The sequence below is a fragment of the Lissotriton vulgaris genome, chromosome 7, assembly GCF_964263255.1.
Source record: "Lissotriton vulgaris chromosome 7, aLisVul1.2, whole genome shotgun sequence".
Classification (NCBI taxonomy): domain Eukaryota; kingdom Metazoa; phylum Chordata; class Amphibia; order Caudata; family Salamandridae; genus Lissotriton; species Lissotriton vulgaris.
Window position 1 is genome coordinate 602,287,020 of NC_141695.1, and position 23,414 is coordinate 602,310,433.

Below are 23,414 nucleotides of genomic sequence, written 5' to 3' on the forward strand. Positions count from 1 at the left end.
GCCACCACGGCCAATAGTGGCCCGAGTTTTGAATTATCGGGATTGTGACAGCATATTGCGGATGGCAAGGGAAAAAAAACAAGTAAACTACCAAGATAACCGGCTGGAGTTTTACCCTGACTGCACTATGGCAGTGCAACAGGCGCGTAAAGAATTTGCAAACGTCAAGGCGAAACTCAGAGGTATGCAGATAGACTATGCAATGCTCTACCCAGCGCGATTGAAGTTCACCTGGGAGGGTAAGCCAACGATCCTCCCCACACCGAAGGCGGCTCAAGACTTCGCCAGGAAGATTGCAAGTCAACGTAAGGAGCGACAACAGGCTGATCAAGCACACGACTCGGACTGAGGAATTACCGGCGCAAGACCTCCTGTGTTGATTGAACTCGTATGTATAACATCTGTATTATGACCTCTGGACAGGTCAACGTCTGGTATTACACAGCTGTCCCACATACGCCACTCCTGAAGGTAAGTCTGCACTTTAAGCAAACCGTACCCCTTGGACACTTAACTGTGCTATATAGGAGCAAACAGGGACGGTCACTGGCCGCAAAAATAAATGGCAGGTTGTCGGGCTTTGAACAGTTTAACTGCTATGTGGGACAGGGGTGCACTTGGGATTGTAAGACCGATCTTGTGAAAATGTGACTCTTCACAGAAAATGGGACAATCAATGTAAATGACACCCTGTCATCAGCATAACTAGAGGCAATGTGATTGATGTCACGACATGCATTGGTGAAGTGCGCTTTTGTTTAAATAGGAAGTAAAAGTTTTTTGTATGGATGTATTGGAGTCTTGCAGGACCAAGTAGGGATTGTTTCTAAGAGAGATTCATGACTTAGTAAATGTTGGCGGATAATATGTGAAAGATACTATGGTGAATTATGATCTTGAGCACCGGCAGGCACCTGGCGCCACCACTCATAACCACGGCAGTAATATAATCCTGGCTCTCCTGCGGAGCTTAAAACATATTGCACTTGGAGGTAGCGCAAGTGACCCTAATCATAAGCCAGGCACTTACTCCTGAAACCTATTGCTCTACATAAAGCTTAGTGGTATATTTCTGAATATCCGCAACTCTGTTCAATCTATTCACATACGGAACGCAGTATTCCTGCCTATGACTAAACTACGGTCTGTCCACATCCATTAACTTGGATGGTGTCGTGCACCCTAGGCGGACCCCCACATGGGCACTCCCCACACGGTTTATGAGTTCTTGGAATGTTAGGGAAGGGTTATGGCTTCGGCAGGATTGGGCTGCTGATGTGGGTGGAGGGAGGGGGGATTGGGGATTGTTCTGGTTCAAGGACCAAAGCACTTAAGATGCATTGCTGAAATCCAGGATGAAAGCTTTACTTATGCTGTAAACTTTGTATGTACACACTGCTGGTTCCGCAATCTAGGAGGACACCACATACGATACTCATGCGGGCGTATTTCTCATTACTTATGCCAAACATGATAAATAACACACTGGGTAGGACAGCTCTAAACTTACTCACATGGAACATACGTGGATTTACTAATCCGAAGAAAATCAGGAAACTATTTGCATGCATGGATAGATGGCATATCGACATCATGCTATTGCAAGAAACCCACATAGCCCCTCATGCACCTGCTAATATTGGCCGACGATGGGCCGAATCCACTCATAATTCCACGTATTCTTCCTACTCCAGGGGGGGTATCGATACTGGTAAAAAAGGGCACGAACTTCACAATTGAGAACACGATCTCGGACAGACAGGGACTGTATCTCATAATTAAAGGGACATTGCGAGGCCAGCGACTAACGCTTGTAAATACATACGGGCCAAACGTCGATTCACCTAACTTCTACCACGAATTGTGGCAACACTTACATGAGGAGATGGGTCGCACATTGATATGGCGAGGTGACCTGAACCTAGCTTTAAATGATCAGATGGATAAATCAGGAATGACGGTTGAACCTCACAAGAAGGCACGAGCTAAAGTACTTGACATCATAACTGACATGCAATTGTACGATATATGGAGGGTGCGGAATCCACAGGCTAGCGTAGCAACGCACACATCGGCAGCACACAATAGCTGGTCCCGTATTGATTACTGGCTGGGCTCCGAAACTACTCTCTTATGGACAACGGGTTTTAAACATATGCCTAAAACCCTATTAGACCACAATCCCATTATATTGTCTCTTCAAATACCGTACTATACACCACCTACATATACCTGGTGATTTAATGCCACGGCCCTCACGGACTCGGAGTAAACAGAAACTATAGCCAAGGCAATCAAGGATTATTTTCAATTAAATGAACAGTCCACAGATGACCCATGCCTTCTCTGGGAGGTTTTTAAAGCCACACTATGAGGGGTTTGTATAAGCACTACGGAGGGACATTAGGACACAATTAACATGCTGTGAGTCACAACTAAAAGTACTAGAGAGTCAATACGAGAACACCCAAGACCATCGGTGCTGGGAAAGATACAACAAACACTCACTGAATACCAATCCCTTGCTGAAGATGAGATTAAATTTATACAGAAGCGTGCCAAAGCCAGAACGTTTGGTGAAGGAGGAAGACCGGGTAAAGTGCTGGCCTCCAGAATCTGCGAGGGGCGTAGAACCCAGGCGGTATTGCAGATACAGGACGAAACGGGGCACACCTGTACAGATCCGATGGGTATTCTGCAGGGGTTTGTAAAAACATAGAGCAAGCTCTACAATTCACAGCCCACTGCGTCGCCTGCTGAAATATTACACTATCTTGAAGATGTGGCTATTAAGTGGCTTTCAGACACGCAGAGGTCCTATCTATCCCTTCCGATCACGGTAGAAGATGTTTCGGAAATAATTAAATCATTGCCGAACGGAAAAGCGCCAGGCCCAGACGGGTTCGCGTGCGAATTTTACAAAGCATACACAGGGATATTTGCACCCCATCTGGTTGCAGTGTTCGGTGACGCCTTTGAGAAAAATATTCTTTCACCAACACTGCGTGAAGCGGTAGTGAAAGCACTCTTAAAACCAGCGAAGGATCCTGAATTATGTGTCTCGTACCGTCCCTTATCATTAATAAATGTGGATTCTAAAATCCTAGCCAAAATACTCGCCACAAGATTACAACCACTTATGACAGACCTGGTTCTCCCAGACCAATCCGGTTTCATACCATCAAGAGCCACCACACACAACACCCAGACGCTGTTCGCTCTGTCCCATTACCAGATCCCAAATACTAAAGCTGTTGCGGTCATGCTGGATGCCGCTAAGGCTTTCGACTCTATTGAGTGGTCTTACCTAATCACAGTACTTCATAGGATGGGGTTTCCCCCGATATTCACGCAGTGGGTAAAACTCCTATGCACTCACCCAGTGGCTAGGATTCGGATTAATGGCTATGTATCGGACACAATAAACATAGAGCGTGGGACAAGGCAGGGATGTCCGCTGTCCCCCTTACTATTTGCCCTCACCCTTGAGCCACTCGCTTGCAAGGTCAGACAACAACACCACCCGTCTGCACTGCAGTTTCCAAGTAGACCTCTTCACATTTCGCTATATGCGGATGACATGCTATTATATGTCCGAGAAGCATCTAGCACCGCTGCTACGAGAGTATATTAAATTCGGAGGGCACTCTGGGCTCCAAATTAATTGGGACAAATCCTCTATTATTCCTCTAACTGACACCACATCACCACACGCTACTGAATTTCCACTAGAATGGCAAGATGACCCCATTAAATACCTTGGTGTATGGTACCATAGAGACCCGGAGATTGTCATAAGAACTAATTACGGCAGGGTGTTATCTTCATTAGAAAATAAAGCGAACCACTGGGTGCAACTGCCACTATCGCTTGCTGACCGTATAGCGATTGTTAAAATGGTGATACTCCCCAAATTACTTTACCTGTTCAATAACATCCCAATTACCCCCCCAAAGGGAAGTTTTCAAATGCATATCCTCAGTAGTGATCAGGTTAATATGGGCGGGCAAACAGGCACAAATTGAATTACGCACTCTGACTCTACTCTACAATAGAGGGGGACTTTGTGTACCAGATTTTCTCTTATACTATTTATGTGCTCAAGCACAATATTTATTTATTTATTGAATTTGTATTGCGCACAGCTACCCGCAATGGGTTTCCCGGCGCCATGGGTTTCCCGGCGCCAATGGGTTTCCAATGGGTTTCCCGGCGCCACGTATTGGTATCACGAGATTCCATATCTAACACACACGGCAATAGAGGAAGGAGACGCATCACTGATACCTTTAACGGCAATTATAACGCATAATCGACCGTCCTTACACGCTAAAAACATTAATACCATTGACGCCACTAATGTTGCATGGCACCGCTTAGGGTAATTGGCAAATAAACTGCCGCTCTATGCTCCAGCTCTACCATTACATTTCCACCCTGCAATATCTGTTACCAGCAAGGAGGTTGGTATGGGCTTATTGCGGCAAGTGGGACTGGATACAATAGGAGACCTATACAATGACGGAAAATTCAAGACAACGCAGGACTTATCATACATACAAAATCAAACGCTAATGTTCCGCTTCACCTATTACAGGTTGCAGGAAGCGGTCAAAAAACGATATACAAGCTATCCAGACGAACCACAGCAGCTAAACACTTTACAACTCATACTGACCTCCCCAAACACCACGCATTTAGTGTCTCGTATGTACACCGGGGCACAAAATGAAATAAATTATAATACTAACAAGGCACGGGAAAGATGTAACACTGTAATGGAGGATCCACTCACAGAAGTAGACTGGCAGATCACATGCACTTTGATTAAAATGCTAACACCCAATGGTAATTTAAGGCTTGTACATATTAAATATCTGCATCAAGCATATCACACACCCGTGAAACTGTGTAAATATGGGCTACGGTCAGAAGCAAGATGTAAGCGATGTGGTTTTGAGCAAGCTGATTTTACTCACTTAGCTTGGTACTGTTTGAAGATACATTCACATTGGGAACAGGTCACCTCAATGTTGACTGAAATGGTGGGAGCTGACATTATTTGCACTATTCGAGTATGTCTACAGGGGCTCTTGTGCAACGACCGGGCTACGAAACGAACATTTTGTGTGATAGCGTTATTGCTCACCAAGCGACGAGTTTCTATGTGCTGGGACAGCAAGATGACGCCTAGTGCTAAGCAATGGCTTAATGATATGTCCCACTGTCAGGCTACGTTGAGAACGTATGAAGAACAACTGCCTGCCAGCTCCAGGCCAAAAGACTATTGGAAATACCTAACAGACTATTTAAACGCAAATCCTACGATGTAGGGATGCAATTTGAATATGCCCTCCTGACATCCTATTGTAACATGTGTACTGGTGCAAAGTATGAGTTCTTATATAATTTTTGTCACTTGGATGATGAATGTGGTAGTGTAATGGTCCGTTTTGTTTCACATATTTACTGATGTATACTTTATAAAATCTCAATAAAAAGATTTTGGAAAAAAAACGGCATGTCGGAATCTGAAGATCTGGCAAACCGACTGATGGAACGTGGCTACCCTACCAGGTTGATCAAGAGGGTCAGGAAGCGTGCTTGGTTCAGCCCACGTGAAAACTTACTGCACCCAAGGGACAGAACAGATTCTACCAACCAGAGGATGATATGTATCACAACCTTTTCCACCAGAAGCAATGCTATCAAGAAAATCATTAACAAACATTGGGCCCTGATATCCGACGACATAGGACAGGATGCACCTCCGATGCATTCATACAAAAAGGCTAAAAGTATCTGAGACCACATTGTCCGGTCTTTTCTTGAGTCCCCTGACCCTGCGACAGTTCAATCATTGTGGAATTTACCACCGATTCTTGGCCATTACCGTTGTGGACGGTGTAAGGCATGTGCTACCACTATCCAGATGAAGGAATTTGAATACAAACAGCGCAAGATTGGTTTAAAAAGCCACACCAACTGCAATACAAGTAATGTCATCTATGGGATTGTACACCCATGTGGCCTTATCTACATCGGCCAAACTCAGCAGAAGGTGAAAATGAGAATTCTACAGCATTTCAGACGGATTCGCTGTGAGGCACCCGGAGCACCCCTAGTAGAACATTTCAAAAGATTGGTCACGCCCCTGATAATCTACAATGGTTGGTTCTCGAAAAGGCTACGTTCGGACCCAGAGGAGGTAACATTGGACTAATTTTGAACACTAGAGAATCAAAGTGGATGTCCCTATTTGATTCAGTTAACAATGGGCTAAATGAACTGGATAGCAGCCATGCACAGCTAGCCACACTCTGTCCCTAGAATGCCTAATTTTTCCCATCCTCTGAATGAATTGTAGAGACACCTTTACCCTCCTGTGCTGTGAGGTACGTGTCTTCCTGTCATGGTACACCCATTATTGTCTGTATGAATATTAGCATCGCTCGGTAACTTTACCCTTCTGTGTTGAGAGGTACGTTGCCTGACGCTGTCGTATCCTCTTGTTTCGAAGTGGCATTGATTTGATGTACTATCTTCTGTTTTTTGCCTGCATACAGCTAACTTCCACGCAATTTGTAATACCGCGATCCTGCTCCCATTCTCCTGAAACATTTCACCCTCTTGTATGAGAGGTACTATTCCCATTGTCATCCCACCGTGTTCAATTTGCACCGAAGTATTGCAACATCAGTATTGTTTCACTGCTCTTTACTGCCAATTTTGTCTATCGTAACAGTGAGCCCTCTGCCCTCAGGCGCCTTCACCCTCCTGTGCGAGAGGTGTGCACTCTCCCTGTAACGCATGGCTTATTTGTTTGTTTGTTCATAACCTTGTGCACAAATTATGCTTTTAATGACTGCCTTGTCTGTGTTACTTAACTCTTCTCTGGCATTGTAGACTGGGGCTGGCATGGTTACTGCTCCCGGCTTTGGGTTGCCTAGTCTATTTTTCACTTGCTACCCACTGTGTAGCACGCATACCATGTGGGATTGCGTGCACACACTGCTTTTTTCAGGGCATAAAACAGCCTTGTCATTCATCCTGTACTCGGATTGAGCATGGTTACGGCTGTCGGGATTTGGACTACAGAGCACTCCCAGGTATTTGATCTTGCTCTTAGTGAGTGATCCCGTTATTTCTCACCTTACACTTGCGAACCATTAATGGGTGTTCAGTTTTTACGTCGGCTCTTGCACTTTTGTTTATCTTTCCCCAGATTTAATACGAATTGGCTGACCGACATCGGCGGCTTTTTTGTGAATTATTTTCCTACGAAGGGTGATTTGATTTCTTCTATCCCTAGTAAGTGTGTCATTCCCCTACCACTTTCATTAGACTGCCATTAAGCATGATGTTGTCTTCGCAGTCCCTGAGCACGGTCTCTTTTCACATCTTGATTTTAGGTAATGCTTTTGCCGCATCTGTTCTCTTTGGTGAGTAGGTCTTGGCAGACCCAAGACATAATCGCCTTCAGAAGACTCCTCAAGACCTGGCTCTTCGAGCAGTAGCAGCACCCCCACCCTCCGCTCAGCGCCTTGAGACCCTCACGGGTAAGTAACACGCTCTACAAGTATTCTGATTGATTATCTTTGAAACTGCTGAGCTACTGCGCCTGCAGCCCCATGTATATCTCACCGTGATCACCAGCACCACTGTAATTTTTGTTGTGTTTTTAAAACAGAGTTTCTCGGTTGCTTGGTGCATTTAATGTTCAGATGTGTAAGCTGTAAAATTAAATACTGTAGGCAGTGCCTACAGTATTTAATTTTACAGCCTACACATCTCAACATTAAACCTCACAAAAAGAACAGTACCAAGGGCATAGGCCTATGTTTTCTCTCTCAATTCTCGAGCAGGCAGGAGGCATAGTGAATGGTGTAATTGGCAGGCGCCCGGTCAGAGGGTACGCGCCGGGAGGGGGGAGGCATTTCATTTAATGATTAAATAAAAACAAATAAACTTACCAGGCATCTCCCACTCTGGTCCCGCGTCGCATCACGTCTCCTCTCACAGCCACTAGACGTCACGTCAGTGGAACTAACTCCTAACTGCTCTTTTGCTCGAAATTGACTGGCAAATCAGAAGACAACTGTATGCGACTGGGGCGGCTACTCGGCTGTATCCTGGCATGTGACAGGGCATAGGGTGACTGTACATTACCGCCCGAGCAGGAGCCCATCTTTAGACTCCTGCACTACGCTAGGCATACGCATCATACCTAATGTAGTGTGAATTGAGTGTAGAGCTGAAAAACAAAAGCGCCTGTCTCGCAGATGCGCAGTCGGAGCCCTGTTCTGGACTCCTGCTGCTCTCGCCTGCGTGCACTGTGCGTTGGTTGACTCATGCACACTTTCACCGGTGAAGCAGCTGCCAGCACAGGCCAGAAATGTAAACAGATGAATTGTCAAAGCTGTAAATTCGTCTGCTTACATTCTTGCTTTGCTACCCGATTGTGTGAGCAGTTTCTTTTCTTCATGATTACCTAGTGGGGTGCTGCCCCGACGCCCCTATGGACCAGCCGACTATTGGCTGTCGCCCTCCCAACCGCTTACCCTGCATGCCGGCAGGCTGCCTGGCAAAGAATTGAATGTAGTAATGTATACATTTGTGTTGCAGGCAGAGTTACTGGGCGATCCGGAAGGGGTACCCTTTCAGGAGCACAACCGGTGTGCATCATGCCAAAATTCCAGGCGTCTTTACAGCAGGACCCTGGTTGATAAACAGCAGCGCACCGCTAGTCCTTTGGGCGTTTGTAAGCCTGAGCAACGGGGGCTTGCTTAGCCACGCTCCACCCCTAAAAAGGCATGAGTAAAGTTATGGACTGGTGATCCATGGTATTTAAGGGGGATAATCCCCACATAAATGGTAGCACCGACTGGTTTGGCCATGGTACAGTTTGGCTCATCAGGCAGGTAGGGCATCTTAGGTTAGTCACCGCTGCCTGCCCTTGGATCACCCGTAAGTTGGCATACTCCTTCAATGAAATAAACTTGCAGCCAACTGTTTTTCAGCAAAATTTGTGTGGACTGATTATTTTGCAGCACGACTATACTGCTAAGCGGGGGTTGCCAATATCGGCATTAAGACCAATAGATCTAGGGGGTGGTTGAACGTCCATATATGTATGCTATACTTCTATTTTTAGTCAAATAAAGAGGTATTGGCTAAAGCAAGATCTAAAAAAATAAAATAAGTCGGGAAGAGCTGTGAAATGTGATGTATTACCCTTTTGCAATATAACCTAAGATATCAAACACATAAAAAATTACTTTAAATGTACTTGAGAGGTGTCTAAAATATTTCTAAATACTGATTTAAGCAAATGGAGGGATAATTGCCTTGTTACAGAATACTTAGGAGTTTACACAAATCTTGTTTCACTTAAGCTCTTGTCACTTCTAGAAGAGCAAAAGTAAACAAATTACGGTATTCGTTCTAAGAAAGCTGGCAACTCTATTCTGAGCCTTGTTCTAGTAATACGAGCATTAAACGCGTGTGGGGAGGGGGGGGCGGGGGAGGGGGGCGTAATACTTTTAATTGGAGAGTACCGGCACACTTCTCAGAAACAAGTGCACTTCTATTTTCCCCATTTTAAGCACTGCCTATACAATGTGTGTAGCCTATCAATATCATTGTGTAATTCCGTCGTCATTTGGGTTTGTCTTTCAAGTAAATTGGTGTAAGCTGTTCCCGAATCAGCGTCCCTTCACTTCCTCGAAGTTGTCTGTCTCCCTGGACTTGGCAACACAACTCTCGTCTGTTTCATCGGCGCCTCTCGACCCCCTGTTTACTTTTCCTTCGGGTCTGCGCTTCTCCCACGCCCACTTCACCCAGAATACTCACCTCGAGGTTCTCCTTACTAAAAGCACTGACAAAACACCAGTTTGCAACTTTCATGCTACGAGCTTAAGAGACGCTTCTGCTTTTTACATAGATAAAAATAAGCTAAAGTATGATGACAAAGGCTTTTTAAAATTACCTTTTATTATCTTACCTCCGAACCGCCGCATCCCAAGCAGAATTTTTCTTCTTGCCTCTGTTCGAGTTTGCTTTGGCTTTCCAAGCCTTCTACTCTCGCCACTCTCCAGACACCCTTGTTGCTTCCTCAACCTACCTGCCCAGGGCACGATCTGTTGAGCTTTCTCTCCCCAAGACGAGCCCATATACCACCGTAAGACTGCGGCCCCTTCCTCTCCGTGGAGCCGCACAGTCTCATCCCTGCCTCATCCCCTCGTCTTCCCCAGAATGTTGAGGTCACTCCATGAAAAGCTAACTTGCTCCATCTGCCTGGAACCCTACAAAGAGCCCGTGACTACAAACTGCGGACACAGCTTCTGCCGGGCGTGCATCGAGCTGCACTGGGACCAGGACAAGCAGGGGTCTGGCCCCGAGAACCCAGACCCCAACCGCGAATATAACTGCCCCACCTGTCGGTGGCCAGAGCTCCAGAGGCCCCAGCTCGCCACCAGCGTTACCCTGTGCAGGGTTCGAGAGGCTGTGGTGCCGGCTCCCGGGCATAGCCCGGTTTCGCCAGATGCGCTGTCCTCGGAGCCACTGCCTCTGGTACATCTAGAGCCGATGCCTGAGCAGAGTAACCAGACCCTTGGGGGCCCCGGGTCCCCTCTCAGATTGTTGACGCTGCTCCATGAAATGCTGGTCTGCTCCATCTGCAGAGACGTCTACAAGAAGCCAGTGACCACCCCCTGCGGGCACAGTTTCTGCCGGGAGTGCATGGAGAAGCGCTATGATCAGGAAGAGGGACTGCTGCTGGGCGCAGCCGGCCAGGCGGTAGAGGCCCGAGGCTTTACCTGTCCCGATTGCTGTGCAACCGAGCCCCAGAGGCCTCAGCTCACCAACAGCGTGGCCCTGTGCGATATCACAGGTGATGTGATGAGGTGGGCTCGAGGGGACCCTAGCGGGTCACCCGAGAGGCGGCCTTCGGAGCAACAACCTATGGTGCACTCACAAACAACGCAACATAAAGGGTGCCAGGCCCTCTGCCCCCGCCACGGCCGCCCGCTGGTGCTGTACTGTATCCCGGAGCAGCGCTGCATTTGCTGCGAGTGCACCGTGCGTGAATGTTCGGAGCACCCCAAGGCCCTGATGGAGGATCACAGAAGGGGCCAGGAGGTGAGCCTGGAGAAAGAGTGATGGGGCACCAGGGAGCAATTTGAAGCTAGAGTGTAAACATAGGGACAAGTAAGTGGTGGGAATTTTGTGGATTATTGCTTACATTTACCTCACAGAAATGCAAGTTAAATGTGTAATTTTAGGCAAAGGTGGAGGTTTGCAGGGTATTGTGGGTAAGAAAACTGGATGGGATTCGCAAGGCAATATCACCTTGGACTTCCCCGATGTCGTTTTCAGAAATGCCTGGGTTTCATAGGTTTCCCCAGGTGGCAGCTGACCCAAGACCCAAAAGTGCAGCCATTCAGCATAGAAGTAGGACGATGTTCGGACGTAGCATAACTCTGCCAACCATATGTATAAAAAAAGCATTAAAATTTAAAATTTCCCTTCTTGCCAAAAAGAATGGGGTGCTTTCGTCCCCAGGGGGTCAGAAAGACAGTTAGGGTCATATTGAAGGTGGAGGCTAGGCCCAATGTGTGGGCAGGCCACCCCAAATCATGAGCTGGGGGGCGGGGGGGGGGGTGGGAGGGGGCAGAAAGACTGTTGCAGGTCATTTGAGGGGTTGGGTTAGGCCCAATGCCTAGGTGGGCCACCCCCACCAATTTCTTCACCAAAACAAAATCCCTGGTGTCTAGGGAGCTTTCTGCCCTTCCCGATGGGCAGGTTAGAGGTAACAACCTCCAATCCGCCGGGGGGGGGGGGCTTAAAGAATTTTTGGGCCTGGGGAAGGGGCGAGCATTAGCCGATTGCCAGAGGGTCTCTCTTCCTTCCAAACGTAATCCATGGTGGTACCCGACAGGGGGCAGAAATACTGCTGGGGGTTGTATGGTTGGGTGATGTGACTAGGACCAATGCGTGGGAGGGCCGCCCCTACCCATTTGCTTTTAAAAAAACTGATGTCTAGTGGGCTTTCTGCCCCCGCAGGGGTTGATTATTGGCAGTAAGAACCTCCAAGACCTTTGGGCCTGGGTGAGGAGCACTAGCCCATTGCCAGGGCCCCCACCTCCAAATGAAATTGGAGGAAAACGCCTCCTATCTGCACAGACTGCTGAGGGTTGTGTGTATTGGGTGGAGGCTTGGCCCAATGCCTAGAAGGGAGAGCCCCAACCTTTTGCTTGTAAAAAAACAATTCTTGTGGTCTAGGGAGCTTTCTGCCCTCCCCTTAAAACATTTTTCTAGGGGTCTAGTGGGCGAATCCCTGCTTGGAGATCGCCCTCCTCCGGTGATCTCCAAGCAAGGATCCACTAAGGAAAAGTACAGTTGGAAATTGGAAGACTCTCCCCTTTCCAATGGTATCTTTCCGTGGTGGCTCCTCACCTTTTCAAAGCGATACCTCTCCTGTTTGCTTTGGTCCTCGGGGTGTTGACATATGCTCCCAAGCAACGAAGCGGTGAAAGTGAAATGAGCTGATTGACTCATTTTACGTTCACTTTCTCTGAAATGACGTCTGCGTGCCACATACGCCAATCGTCATTTCAGAGAAAAAAAAATAGCCTCGGGAGCTGAGGAAGCTCTTCCCCAGCTTCCACGGCTAAAATAAATTAAAGGAAATATCTCTGGTGCGTGCACCAGAGGGATTTCCTGTCTCAGATACTAGGATGGCCTGGATCTGTCCTAAGCACACGAGCACTGGTGCTCAGGACAGCTCAAGGCTGTCCTCCGGTCCAAAGAAATTAAAAACTTGGGGTCTGATATAGAGTTTGACAGACAGGTGTTCCATCACAGATGTGACGGCTAGCTTATCAGTCTTATTACATATGTTCCATAGGATATAATGCATTTGTAATAAGACCAACGGAATACTTGTCACATTTATCATGGAGTAGCTCATCCGCAAAACTCTAAATCAGGCCCTTTGTGACAATCCTCATTCAAAATCACCTTCTCATGCTGTTTTTTTGGAGGTCAGTAGAACAACTCTCAGAAGTGCTCCACAACGTTACTTGTTAGGCATAGCCATGCCTGCATAACAATATGAATGGGACAAGGGCCCCAAGTCAAGGACCACTTAGATGGTACCCTGAAGATGCTGTACTTTCCTGTATCCGACCTGATGTAGACCACTGTATTGAACATAAACAAGAGCAACCCTTATTTCCATGTGAACAGGGTATCAAGTAATCCTTGGAACAGGCGTTCACATAGAACGAATTTGTAGGAAAATTTTGAGTGTCTCAGAACTTTCTATGTGGAATTAATCAATATATAGACCATTGTTACTCAATAACGCTTTGCACGAACAATGATAGCACAGACAGTATTTCTGTAAGCAACTGCGGTTCAGCCGAACCGAGTTTTATTGAACAATAATTATTTCAACACACAATATTGTGAGTGTCTTTCAGGACACTAAGGAAAGAAAGGCCTCAAAAGAAGTCTAGGTGTGAAACCAAAGGCGCAAATGTGAGCACATGCGGAGGTACAGGTCGATCTGATCATAAACTGGATCGCAAAAGAGGAGTTTAAGAGGCCCTCAGTGAGATCTGGAAGAATCAGGTCTGCCCCATCTGGAACTGAAAACAATGAATCGGACAAAGCGTTTTAAATCCGGATAAGTTATGACAAAAACTGCATACAAGCAACTCTATGACAATATGAAGAGTCCCGCCACCTATACTATTCTTACTTTTTTTCAAAACCACCAAACAGGATAACTCAGAACTGTGTGGCAAGGAGGCTATAGCAAGCCCAGGCATACCTAACCTTCCTACCTTAGCAGGTATAGCCGCTAAGGACCCACAGATCTAACACACCAGATGGGATTTTCATGCTCAATATGTCAGGGAGCAACAGGATTTACAAGGAACAGAGACCTAGCAGAAAAACAGACCCAGTGTATTTCTCACGTTAAAAGAGAGCAACTTATAAATAAAACAATGTGCATCGTAACCTGTCAAGTGCAAGTTCATTCTCACCCGGACTGCATGTTGGCTTACAATAGCTGTAGCTCAGATACTGAACAATCAAGGCCTCCGAGTCCATTAACTCCACAAAGCTTACCTCACCCATGCAGGCTCGACTTTGGACTTGCAAGCGTCACGCACCTCTCTATAGACACTAAACCCCTGCATGGAGCGAACGACAACAGAACATCTCCAGTTGCCCTGTGTAAGATGGGTATTCTGTAATAATGCTATCTGTCGAGCGACGTTTTAAGTAGGTGTAGACTGAGTAGCAATGCAAAGGAGTCTGCATGCCCCTCACATTCCATGTACGTATATTACAGTGGGCCATGAGTGTTTGAGGCATATCTTCTAGTCTACGGGATCCGCACGTGTCGGAGATGGTGCAATGTCGTGAGCCCGCAGCAGCGTAGTCTGTAATGAAGTGTTGATACAGAAAGAGCTGCAGGCTGGATCAAATAAATACAATTCAATAACAATCAAATAGTAATACAGTTGGAGCAGAGGCACGACATGTGTCCACCCCAAAAAAGTGAAGAGATAAACTCAACAAGAGCTAATCAGTCGTAGAGCTGAAGGGGGGGGAAGCTTAGCAGCCAGTAGATGTGCTTCCCATATATTGCAAAGGGATACTTCGGGACCTGATGTCTGCTGCAAACTTGTGGCACCTGTTGGTATCCATCAACAGATGCAGAGTAGCCAAGGCAGAGACCCGGATGAGGTGACAGTTCCCAGAAGTGATGCCCAAATCTCCCCATTGAACAAATCTAAGTATAGTGCACACTATTAGGGACAAACAGGTTAAATCGTGCATCATAACCATAAGGAAATTGCTAAGTGTTAGTTGATGGCTTTAACCACTAGTGGCTGCTCCCGGGCAGTTGTAGTAGGGTGGGGAGAGGGGGTTTAAAAGAAAAGAAGAGATCACTTACTTGCCGGCTGGCCTGCCACCACTTCTTCTCTGTCCTCTCCGCCTCTGTGTGAACCTGGAAGCACACAGGCTCCCAGACTCCCCTAAGCCAACCACCGCACTGCTGTTGCCATGACAGCAGCGTCGTGATTGTCTGAGCGCTGTGGTTCGGTGCTCAAACAGGGACTTGGAGGCTGCGCATGATCCCCACCCAGGCTCTGTTTTACAGCCCAGTGGAGAGCATGCTAAGTGCACATGACTGTTTGACTGGCCCTAGACGGCTGACCAAACTGTCATGCACACTTAGAAAGTGCCCGAACCACTCCTCCTCTTGCTCTGTGAGCAGCCCAGGCCCGAAGAACTGCCTCGGCATAAAATGATACTAACAGCATGTTATTATCGTTGTATTTTTCCTTTTTTGCAGTGCTGAAAACCAGTGGGGCAACACTCCTCCACCTTAGCGGAGGAGCCACCCCTGGTGTTACCAATCGTCAGATGATGTCATCAGACGTCTGCGGTGTGGCCTGTGGTCGGGCGGAAGAGTCTGCCATGGAGGGCCATGTGGTTTGCTTGGCTGACCTATGTCACTGGGTGGTGCCTGGTATGTCAGTACGATGTGTCTACTCATCCTGGGGCCTACTTGTCAATTTCCAAGAGACTGACAGCCCGAGCAGCCCCAAGGTCCCAACATCGCAGCAGGAGCAGTCAGGCATGGGTGTCAGCAGAAAAACATTGAGATGGGCTGCAGGGCAAGCTGTAGTTCGCTCTCTCTCTAAGAATCCTTGCCGGCGGCTCAAGGGAGTGGACAGGAACGCGACACTGAAGAGGGCCCACCAATCCGTGCCTCTCAGGACGTCCGGATGCCGTAGCAGAAGCAGCCCGCTTCCACAACAAAAATGTAGTAGCTATCTGCTATGCAGCCAGTGCAGCAGCCAATATGGGCAGCAGTAGGGGCAGCAACTGTCACCAGGAGCATATTGTGTCAATGTCCAGTAGGTCCTCGCATATCAGAAAAGGAACGTGGAGTTGTGGGCCCAGCAGTGGGTCATAGTTTATTGTGCAGCACATGGGCACCGTCTCAGGGATACTGGACAGTTTCAGGTACCAAAGTATACCAGTTCCCAATCAGCCGCTCCAGGGTGCTTTCAGTTCTCCCGTTTCCTCAGTCAAAAAACAAGCGTTCTCAAAGTGTCTGCTCCACTGCCAGTGGGAAGCCACACATGAGAGGGACCGACTCATTCACCTTTAAAAATGTCGGCCATGTTTTAATTAGGGGTGGGCGGAATTTGCGTAGTTGCGCTACGCAAAGCTCTGCGAAACGGTAAAAAATATTTGCGAGCACACAAAAGTTCTGCGAACATGCGGAATTGCTTGTTCCGCCCTTTCGCTATGCTTTTTTCCTGTTCGCGAACGCTGTTTGCATGCTCGGGGAGAAATATCTGTCGAACAAGCATTTCGAAAGCACGAACAAGCAAATTTCAAAGCCGCAGATCGCATAATTTTTGGCAATTTCGCGTTCCCTGCGGAACACGAAATTACCCAAATGTCGTAAATTCTGCGAGCGGAACGGAATTTACCGCCCAGGCCTAGTTTTAATGAAACTCAAGACAGCAGCGCCTCGATCCTCAGTAGCAAGTGACACCGTAGCAGGCTCTTTGCCCCGTCCAGGGCGCAACAGTGGCTCCTGCGATCCGGGCAGCGGTGCACAGCATAGGGTGCCTCCGCATCGTGGCACATTATCTCCCGGTGTTCTTAATCATCCACCTTCACCTCTGAAGCCGCTCATGGCTTCTGATGTAGCTCGGTTAGAGTGACTAACTGGCATGGGTGTAAATTCAGGACGGTAAGTGTAAAAATTCAGGAATGGGGGTCAAAATTCAAGACAAAAATTCAGGACAAAAGTTACGTTTTACAGACACATCAGAGGAAGTTGCGATATAGTATAAAAGTAAGTAAATAGACAACCACTTAAGTACAAGTCAAAATACGTTTTATATTAGGTTGAGATAATCGTTTTTCGGTATGCGTGCCGCTTTGAGCAACTGTTCAGGTCTTTTTGTGGTATTTCATATGATTATAATCTATTTATATGGTTACTGCACTAGGTTTTATAGTCTGATAATTTGTTTACCACTCATGGTCCTGAGCAGGCATGTTTGGTGAGGGAAGTGGTCAAGAAGATCTGCTCGGATACACTTTGTTACTAGCATCTCAATTCATATCTGAGTGCCATTGTAAGATGTAAAGCGGCTCGCATAGGTGAACTAAAGTGAGGATTGCTGTGACGAACCCACTATAGGGAATGCATTATGGGTATTTTAGCAAGTGGAATCTGACTTTGCTAATGGGGGCTTTGCAGAGAGTTGCACAAGCTGACGGAAGCCACAAAGGTGCTTTTCCCTGCAGCTTTCCCGAATAATGTACTGTCGATACACTATTACATAGTTTATTTTGACCCCTTGCTTATTGCTTCAAACACAATATACAGCTCAAACACAGCTCATGGCACTATGAGGCTTTCCCTAAAACCTTACCCCTAAAACCAACCATTCACTCATCCATCCAACCATTTACCCTTTCACTCAAGCCACCCTTTCACTCATACATCCACTCTTCCACTCATACATCCACTCTTCCACCCATCCATCCATTTACTCATCCATCCAACATTTACTCTTTCACCCATCCAGCAATCCTTTAACTTACTCATCCATCCATCCAGTCACGCATCCGTCCACCCATTCACCCTTTCACTAATCCATCCATCCTTCATTCCAGCTCTCCCTTTCACCCATGTATGCATTCTTTCCCTCATCAATCTTTACATTCTTCTTTTAACTCATCCATGCACCGTTCGCCCATCCATTCTGTCAATCATCCATATAAGCTTTCACTCATCCATCCATCCATCCTCCCCTTCTCTCTCCTTTCCCCTTTCACTTAGCCACCCTTCCTTCCATCCACTCACCCATCCACTTGCAAACAGAAGAGGCCCATCAAGACCTTCACCCTCGCTGTAGTTCCTAAAGCAAGGGGTGGGGTGGGTTGTGGGAGGCTTCCCTATGCCCTTGCACATAGGCAATCTAAAAACTTGGAAGTCATGAGTCATGCATGATGCACAGTGCCAGGACGCAAGGTGACTGTGACATGGTTTTGTTTCCAGGGCTTTAAGTGGGATGAAAAAACTGGGGATCTCTCCAAGCGCCATGTCTGATATAATTAAGGGCGTGGCTTAAAACACCCCAGCTAAAAATATGTGCTGAGCATACTGTGCCGCCCGACTGGTATTTTGCTGTTTCTATCTTAGCATCCAGTAAAATTAGACCTGCATAAAATAAATAAATAAGCAGCAACTATGGCTTTGTTTTATATAATAATAAAAATGCTTCAGCTCTGAAATGATGAGACTGTGTAAGAACTATAACCTCTTCTTTTTAACTTTGTACATTTGTTTTGTACATTTCTTCCACGTAACCCTAACAGAATGCCCTGCCTTAGACAGCAGCAGGAGGAGGCTCACCAGATGCTGTAACACCCCAAACTGGCCCATTGTCATTCTGTATGTGACAATCAGCCGCATACAGTATATCAATGGGCGGGGTTGGGCTGCTCTTGTGCTCCTAGGATTAGTGTGAGGCGGCCCCATCAGGGAGCAAGGGAACAGCTCTGCTCCCTGCACGGCTCAAAATTATGGACAAAAGGCGTCCTTAAAAGGGATTCTCACGGACAACGGATGTGAGGTCCAAATTGCAGAAGGTCTGTGAAAATTACAGATGGTTGGTCACCCTAAGCTCGTGCACTTTTCTCTCTAGCCCTCAGTCACACAGTGTGTCCAGCTCTCTGCTGCAGAGACCGGACCCAGGCGTCCCCTGTCACGGCCTTGGTTAGATTACTCTCTGTGTCAGGTTCGCCCCATATGAGATGGGCTTGTGCGCTGTAGGCCCTCATCCGGGCCTCTGCAAACGGTCAACGTTGGTCTCGTTTCCTCCCTCTCAGTGTTGCAGCCGTGGTCCCAGGGGGCCACAGCAGTGACTGGGGATTTGGGGAAACAGGTTTGGAACCAAGGATGGTGGGTTCCCATCAGGATACATGCCTAATTATCGGGGTGAGTGACGGAGCTTGCATAGAGTGCGCCTTCCATGTTGGCTTCCTTAGCCACACCCATAAGAGAGAACTATTGATGCTATGAACTTTCAATCATCCAAGCTTGGCATACAAGTTGAATTAAACACCATCGCAGTATTCAGCTCTGCAGTTGATACCAAGCTGGAGGCCCTAAACAACCTAATTTCTATGGTACAGACATCCCAATGCCAATTTCATCCCATGTCACTGCTCCTAAATCTTGGAGTACTTTACCCCACTTTTTAAGCAGTTTGGTCGAAGAGATGAAGAAAAGCAGCAGACACCAGTAGCATCATACTCTGCAGAATAGAGCACCAGCATAATGGCTGACACAACCCCCCAAAACAGTAATAAGGGTCACGCTGTTCAAGAAAATAAACCTTACCCTGAGAATAAAGCAACCTACGCAGGAGCAACTGTTCATGGCGCAAGTGTTATCTCCGCTTTCAAATCAAGACCCATGGAATCTAGGACAGCCTCATCTAGAGCTAGCACAGACCCTTGCTGGAGGCCAACCACCTCCCACACAATTGAAGCACAAGAGTACGTCCAGAAAGGAACCTCACACTTGCCTCCATTAGTGGTGCCCCAGCAACAGAATAATGAAGACAATGGGAACCAAACAGTCTGCCAAGAGGCCTCTGTATAACGCGAAGCAACATCTTTAATCAATGCATGTGAAGCAATAGTTTCAAAAACACTCCAGTACATGCCCCACAACGATTAGTTTAAAAACATTGTTGTTATATTTTTTATTGATTTCAGAGATAGAAAGTCAGTCAGTAATACAAAATTGGTATATAGTGATAATATCACACAAACCCACCAACCCCCACCCCCCTCCAGCAGAGCAAGATCATAATTTTGGTACATTCGGAAAGTACCTGAACGTCAATAGATCATCGTATACAAGGCAATAACTATGGCAATGAATAAGCTCTTACATGTAGTCTGCTACTATGAGGCGGGAAAAGCAAACACACCAGATCCAAGGTATCAGTCGGGGAGCGACATATGCCAGATCAGCGGGCGTGCACTTCAACAGAAACTGTTGAGCTATCGAAAGAAGGGGTGTAACAATTCTAGTGATTCACAGTAGGTCTGGGTGGGATAGCAGATATGCTGTAAGAGGGGCCCAAAAGTCTTTTGGACGGGATGCCTGTGGTAGCTCCTCCACATACATCTGCAGCTGATCCCTACAATAGATCAGGTCCCGTAGCCATTTTTTCACAGTAGGAATTGTCTTAGCGCCCCAACACTACGCAACGGCCCTTTTCGCGAAAAGAGTCGAAACTGCTTCAATGCGCCTATTGCAGGGCTTAAGGCGTTTAACAGAACCCAGTAAGCATATCTCAGGAGTGCAGTGCATGGGTTCCAGCACAATATCAGTAAGCATTTTCGCCACAGCAGTCCAGAAAGCAAATACACCCGCACACATCCAGGACACGTGTAAAAAGTCTGCATCCGCCATTCCACAGCGCACACAGTTAGCAGTCTCTCGCAGACCATACCTATGTAATTGCAAAGGGGAGTAGTACACCTGATGTAAAAATGTGAAATGAATGATTCTGAGATTGCAGTTAGCCGTGAGACAACCAGTGAGTTGGCAGCACGCCATCCAAACCTCGGGCACAATAGTAATACCCAGCACTGCCTGCCAGCGTAAACAAGAGGGGTGATCGCCTTGTTCCCGCTCATGCAAGGAGGCATTATAAAGTTTAGTAATTAACCCATTGCCCTCTTCTCCCAACAGCATCGCCTGCAATGCCCGTAGAGTAGTGGGCTCAGCAGGGTGCTATGGAAACACCGCACAAATAGCCTGACGGACTCGGACGTATGTAAAACCAAATATAAAACCACGATCTGTGCCATTCTGCGCCTCCTTCAATCTTTTAAATTGACCATTCTTGTAAAGGTCACCTAGCTGAGAGATACCCGCTGCAGCCAGCTCTCATAGGGCCGGCATCTTTCGTGCCGCAGAAATATCAGGATGGGAAGCCAGGGGCAGCAATGGAGCGTATAGATAGGATAATTGAGCCCGTAACGTAAGCATTCGCCGTGCACAGTGCAGGATTTATTTCATTCCGTGGGCCACCCGATCCCCCCGACAGGGTCGCCGCCTACAGTGGCATCGGAAGGACAGCGTCAGATTCAATAGCCACATGAGGTTGGAAACACTGGGGAAAATGCCAATAATGCGCAAATTGCGTCTGCGCGCACCCGGAGTATAAACGAAGGTCAGGAGCCTCAAAGCCACCCCGGTCAAAGGGCTGAACCACAAGGTGCCACCTGCATCGGGGTTTCTTACCGCCCCATACAAACGTCAGCAGTGCCGATTGCAGAGTTCGGAACATTGCCACATTCAATTTTATAGGAATGTTTACAAAGAAATAAAGCAATTTAGGAAGAAAGGCCATCTTCACCACTGCTATCCTATCTGCCAGGCAAAGGGGACGGTGCGCCCATCGTTCAGCCAGTTCCGTGATGCGCGAGACCGTACGGCCATAGTTCTCAGTGACGACTGTATCAGGGTCCCTGTGTAACCATACCCCAAGATATTTCACAGGATCAGACATCCAGGTCAGTGGATATTCCATCTCCACTTCTTTCATGTGCGCAGGAAGGGGAAATACCACCAATTTCGACCAGCTGATCCCAAGGCCTGAGAATCTTTCAAACCTTACATACTCCCTGAGAAGCGCAGACAGGTATATAGCAGGTTCGTGAACATATAGCAACATGTTGTCTGCATAGAGGGAGACGATCAGTGGTCGCTGTCTAAACCTCAGGGCCGCTGCGTGTGCTTTTGAGGTAATTTGCAGCAGGGGACTCTAAGGCGAGTGAAAAGAGCATAGGTGACAGGGGGCACCCCTGCCACATGCCTCTCTCAATGTGGAACACTGATGACACCCACACATTAACCCGAACCCAGACTACCGGAACGCTGTGCAGCACCCTGAGCCATTGTAAGAAGAACGGTGGGAAGCCCATCCTACTCAGAACAGTGAACATAAAAGGCCACTGTAGGGAGTTAAAGGCTTTCGCTGCATCAAGCAGCACAGCCACCGCTTGGAAGTCTGGTTCAAAGTAATCTAAGGTGAGAAGATCGTGCGCAAGTTATGAGTCGTGGAGAGCACCATGACAAACCCAGACTGGTCCAGCAGAACCAGGAGAGGGACTAGCGGTTGTAACCTAGTAGCAATCATTTTTGCCAAAATCTTTGCATCAATATTAATTATCGAGAAAGGTCTATAAGAGCCACACAGATTCGGGGCTTATCGGGTTTCAATAATGTAACAAGTAAAGCCTCCCGGAGAGAGGGCGGCAGTGTCCCCTTTTCATAGGCTTCTGCATATACTTCCAATAACCGAGGGGCCAGATCTGACGCGTAGACGTTATAAAATTCACTGGGCAGCCCGTTAGCCCTTCGCCCTTACAGGTTGGTAGGAACATTATGGCCTCCTTAACGTCCTCCTCATTAAACGGTTGTACAAGGTATTCACGGTGAGAATTAGATAGCCACCCGAGCGCTACATCGTCAAGGTATGCGTCAATCTCTGAAGTCGGCGGAGAAGCCTTGGAAGCGTACAGACGGGTATAGAACTGTAAAATGGTATTGCAGAGCTCCATTGACGAGTGGCGGGCTACCCCATCGTCGTCAATGAGTTCTGTTATATTCTCCTGGCTACACGGCTCTGCTAGTTTTTGTGCAAGGGAACGACCAGGGCGGCCTCCCTCGCCAGAGCCATGCTATTTTCCATTGGGAGCAGTGAAATAGCTCTTGGTCTACCGTCTCATTGTGTAACGTGATAAATGTTCCCGTATTGCAGCTAATTTAGCAGTGGAGGGATTAGATTCATGGTTAAGTTCTAGTTGAGAAATATCGGATGCTAATTTTTATATCCTCTGTCTAATATCGCGCAATACACCGGATTGGGCCCCTATGCAGGATCCCCTGATTGTAATTTTAAACGCTTCCCATAGCACTCCCGCGCTATCCACGGACTCCTCATTCTCCCTAAAAAAGTTTTTAATTGCCTCAACAATATTCTGCCTGAATACCAGGTCATTAATTTCTGAGGGTTGAAGTCTCCATGTAAAGAGTGGTCTCTCACAGGTAGGAATTTGCAACTCAAGGAGTACAGAGTAGTGGACGGACAGAGTGCGCGCTTCATGTGAACCCCATCTCCAAGACAAGCCAAAAGTCTATGCGGGACCAGGACCCGTGTACAGAAGAAACAAATGAACTCTCTCGGCCAGCAGGGTGGCGACTGCGCCAAATGTCATGTAGGTGACCTGCATCTAGTAACCCCATAAGCACTTCCGCAGCCTGTTTA

General features: G+C 47.3%; 1 protein-coding gene across 1 annotated transcript in view; it reads left to right on the plus strand.

Annotated features, from left to right (window-relative positions):
- Nucleotides 1–9,736: 9,736 nt before the first annotated feature.
- TRIM65 (tripartite motif containing 65) overlaps nt 9,737–23,414 on the plus strand; it is a 204,878-nt gene continuing 191,200 nt past the window's right edge. The window contains exon 1 of the mRNA XM_086930724.1: nt 9,737–11,139. Within this exon, the coding sequence (XP_086786850.1) occupies nt 10,255–11,139 (885 nt within the window). The 5' untranslated portion in view covers nt 9,737–10,254. The remainder of the gene's footprint in view (nt 11,140–23,414) is intronic.